We start from the raw sequence: 4,020 nt of genomic DNA, 5'->3' as shown, positions 1-4,020 counted from the left end.
GCTTTTGATCCAGCAAACCCAGCAGCCCTGAACTGGGGGGCACATCACTGTGATTGCTCCTTCCCTATACAGACCCTGAGTTAGTGCAGACCGACCATGCAGGCTTCATGCTCTGTATGTAGGTTATCCCACTGATTTGGGTGGGATTATTCATCTGCTTAATTTATTCATGTATTCAGAAAGCTCTGCTGGCTTGCTGTCATAACAAAGACACGCTATGAATTTTCTGCAGGACTTCCAAGAACGCCACTGCTGCATTTGCTGCTGCTCCAAACCACTGTGTGGAGAAAAGGAAGCACAAGCAGAACATTAAAAAAACATTTCTATCAGCTAGGAGCTACACTTTCCTGTTTTGTTTTGTTTTACAATGGAGGAATGAAGAAGAAAGAACAGCAGGAAAGGGGTTTCTTCCACATGCGGAAGAACAGGATGCAGGTCAGTGCCTGCAGCAAAATCCTTTGTGTTCAGTTCCCATTTCTGTTGCAATTAAGCCTCAAGTATACAATAAAAACAGCAGAATCTTCAGGAAACCGATGTACCCTTCAAATGAATGCAGGCTGTGAGCTGCCTCCCTGCTGCTAGGGTGAAGGGTGCTTGCCTGCATTGGGACAGTCAGGATGCAGCACTGCTGGGGGTGCTCCCATTTCTCTGTCAGCCAGCAGCTCCATCTCTTGCTGCTTCCCCGCAGTACAAATCCAGAGGGAGATGTGTCTTCCCTCTTCTTTGCAGGACCGAGCCTGAGATGGGGGAGAAACTTCACCCTGAGAGAGCATTTGCTTTGAAGGGTGTTTAGAGGTTTTATACAGTAGTTAGTGAACACACAACATCCAGTACATTGCTTACAGGGATGGATGGAGAAAACATTCAGCCCAGACCCCACGCATGCTTAACTCAAACAGTCCTGAAGCCCCACCACCCCTACAGCTCCTGCTTCGCTGGAGGGTCTTTCTGCTGCTGGGCTTCTAAAATGCTTATTTCTACGGCTTCTGTAATGACAACTTCTAAAAAGCAACAACAACAAAAATATCAACAATGAAAGCCAGCTGCTTGTGGCTGCAGCTAATGGCTCTTGCCACAGTGAAACACTTCAAAATGTGAACCCTGTTTCACTGAGAACAAGAGGAACATGGGGGTTGAACGGCAGACTGCAGAATGCAGTGTAGGTAAGGAGAGGGACTCAGTCATAAACATATATATTTTTTTGAATGACAAGGGATTGGTGGTGGGGGAGCAGGGAAATTGCTGCTTTGGAAGCTCCACAATTTAAATCTGAGAAGGGGAGACCGAATAACAGATGAGATTAATAGTTTTCTCTTAGGAAGCCAAATCAGTATTCTCCTTGGCTGCAATTTCCAAGTCCTGTGAGGTTTTGCAGAGCTGAGGAGCAATGCAGGCAGGGAACCCCTACACCATTCCATCTCAAGCTCTCTGCTCCTTCCCCATTAACCCTTCACTTTGGGAAGCTGAGGTTTACACATTTCAGCTAACACTCCCAGCATGATTTGGGCTGCCTTCATATCTGCTCACCCAACACTTGCACCTGCCTTGGGGTTGGGATCGGATCCTGCTTTGCCCAAAGCTCCAAGACAGGCTCTCAGACACGAAGGCATGCAAAATCATCTCGGAAAGAACATCGCCCACCCCACTTCACTTTGGATTTCCTTTGCTTGCAGCCCCGCAGCGTGGGCACTGTTACCTGCGCTCACTGCCTGCCCTGCTGCGGCTCTCGGGCTGCTCAGGCACCCAGCAGTAGTTGTCCGCCGCGCTTTTGGCTTTTGGTTTCTCCTGCCTAGCCGCCCTCTTTCTGCAGGCCACCAGGGCCAGGGCAAAGGCCAGCAGCAGCAGGATGGCCACCAGGCTGCCCAGGATGTAGTAGAGGAGCAGCCGGGGGCCATCAGCGCCATGCTCGGGGCTGTGCTCCGACACCACCACTGTGGGGGCTGGTGGTGTCAACCCACCGGGAACGGCTGCAGGGCTGGGGGTGCCCACGGTCCACGCGGTGCTGGCAGTCTGGAGGATGGCGGTGGTCCCCATGGTGCCTGCCAGCTGCTCTCCTGTGGTGGGTGCAGCGAGGCAGCTGTGTCCATCGTCCTGCAGGAGGAAGCCAGCCGGGCAGATGCACTTGAAGCTGCCGGGGAAATTGTGGCAGGACCCGAGACAGGGGTCTCGCAGGCACTCGTCCACATCCAGGCAGGCATCGCTGCCAGGCTGCTGCTGGTAGCCGGCCTTGCAGGTGCAGCGGAAGGAGCCGGGGACATTGAGGCAGAGCTGGGGGCAGGCATTGGGCCGGGCGCACTCATCTTCATCGCGGCAGTCGTGGCCATCAGGCCCTGCTGTCTGGTAGCCGGGCTGGCAGGAGCAGTAGAAGCTGCCAGCCGTGTTGTGGCACTCGTGCTTGCAGGGCTCCTCCAGGCACTCATCCACATCCACGCAGTGGAGGCCATCAGGTGCCAGGACGTAGCCAGCCTCGCAGATGCACTCGAAGCCTCCGGGCCGGGGCTGGCAGGTCCCCTGGCAGGGGTTGGGGTGGCAGGCATCCTCGGGCAGACAGGAGGCCATGTCGGGGCCCAGCACGTAGCCAGGATGGCAAGTACAGTATGACGGCTGCCCAGATGCCTCCACGCACAGCTGCTGGCAGCCCCCGTTGTTGTAGGTGCAGGTGTTGGGGCAGAGGGGCCCAGGAGGATGCCAGGCAAAGCTGTCCCCCTCCAGCTGCCCCTTGCATACGGAGAAGGCCGGGCTCGCAGCCCCCTCGCAGACCACCTCTGCCAGCGTGCCAAAGGGGGCGGCTGCCAGTGCTGGGCTGCGCACCCTGAAGGGCGTCTCGTAGCTGACCCGGCCGGGCCCCCCGAGCCGCAGGGGCCCGCACATCCCCCGGAAGCTGAACTTGCAGAGGAAGGCGGGCAGCGTGGCCCGGCACGGCCGGTCGACCCATCCTGGAGGCCCCTGGGGGCTGGCGGGCCGCAGGGCGACGCAGCGGGTGCTGAGGCAGGTGACGTGGGGCTCGGCCAGCCAGGCTGAGTAGTTGCCGGGCTCCCCGCCGGCCGCCCAGGCGAAGCCCCTCAGCGGCTCCTGGGACTGCACGCAGTGGCCGCGCTCCAGCCGCAGCCCGATCCACGCCGAGGCGGCCGCGCTGGCTGCCAGCAGCTGCTCAAGTCGCTCGGCCTCGGCCCGGCTGCTTGCTGGAGCCAGGTTGCCGCCGTTGTGCTGGCAGCGCTCTTGTGCAGCACTCCATCCCAGCTCGGCCCGGTGCAGCGTGTAGCAGGCGGTGTCGGCGCAGAGCACCTCGGCGTCCTCACCCCGTGCCACCGCCGTCACCAGCAGCAGCAGCCACAGCGGCAGCAGCAGGGCCGCGGCCATCCCGCCGGCTGGACGGATGGACGGACACTGCCTCACATCCCCTCGGCCCGCCGAGCTCACCCCACGCGCATCCTGTGCTGCCGGGGCTCCTATTTATCACCGGAGGCTACTGCTTCCTGTAGTGTGGTTGCGTGTTGGTCACGGGCGGGATGTTTGCCTCTGTTTCTTCCCTTCTCCCCAGGCGAGGCTGGTTCCCATTTCAGGCTTTTCGCTGCAGAAGTGCTTTCTTTATTTTGGCCGGCGCTGTTTTTCTGGATGAGAAAGCAGCCTGCATCCTGCTTTTTTTTGGTTCGGAGGGCTAGCTCTGCTCGCTCACCCGCTAGATGACTTTTCGAATCCCTAATAGGGCCTTGTAGCTTTCGAGCACGTATGGCTGAAAGTGGGCAAGAAAACAAACCCGACAAGCCGTGGGATCCCTCGCTATCCGCCTATGAAAGAGACAGAATATTTGGCACGGTGTCTAGTGCACAGAAACTGCATTTTCAGAGCACTTTTCCCCTCTTGGTGCGCTTTAAATAGCTGGACGAGCCCTGGAATAGGAGCTGGGTCGTGAGAACCTCCATGCTGCCAGAAGGGAGCTGAGCCCATGGAAGCACCGCCGCAGCCCCAGCCCCATCCCAATATCCCCTCACCTGACCCCAATCCCAGTGCAGGGCAGTC

General features: G+C 58.2%; 1 protein-coding gene across 1 annotated transcript; it reads right to left on the bottom strand.

The window, feature by feature from the left end:
• Positions 1-324: 324 nt before the first annotated feature.
• On the bottom strand, positions 325-3,742 carry LOC122167251 (complement component C1q receptor-like). Its single transcript, XM_042831711.1, has one exon. The coding sequence runs from the start codon at positions 3,358-3,360 to the stop codon at positions 1,693-1,695; it is 1,668 nt and encodes a 555-aa protein (XP_042687645.1). The 5' UTR covers positions 3,361-3,742; the 3' UTR covers positions 325-1,692.
• Positions 3,743-4,020: the final 278 nt, after the last annotated feature.

Source organism: Centrocercus urophasianus, unplaced genomic scaffold (genome assembly GCF_019232065.1).
Source record: "Centrocercus urophasianus isolate 14NV4802_14NV808 unplaced genomic scaffold, USGS_Curo_1.0 seq_1032, whole genome shotgun sequence".
NCBI lineage: Eukaryota > Metazoa > Chordata > Aves > Galliformes > Phasianidae > Centrocercus > Centrocercus urophasianus.
Note: the sequence above shows the minus strand (reverse complement) of the source record. Positions and strands in the feature narration are given on the sequence as shown.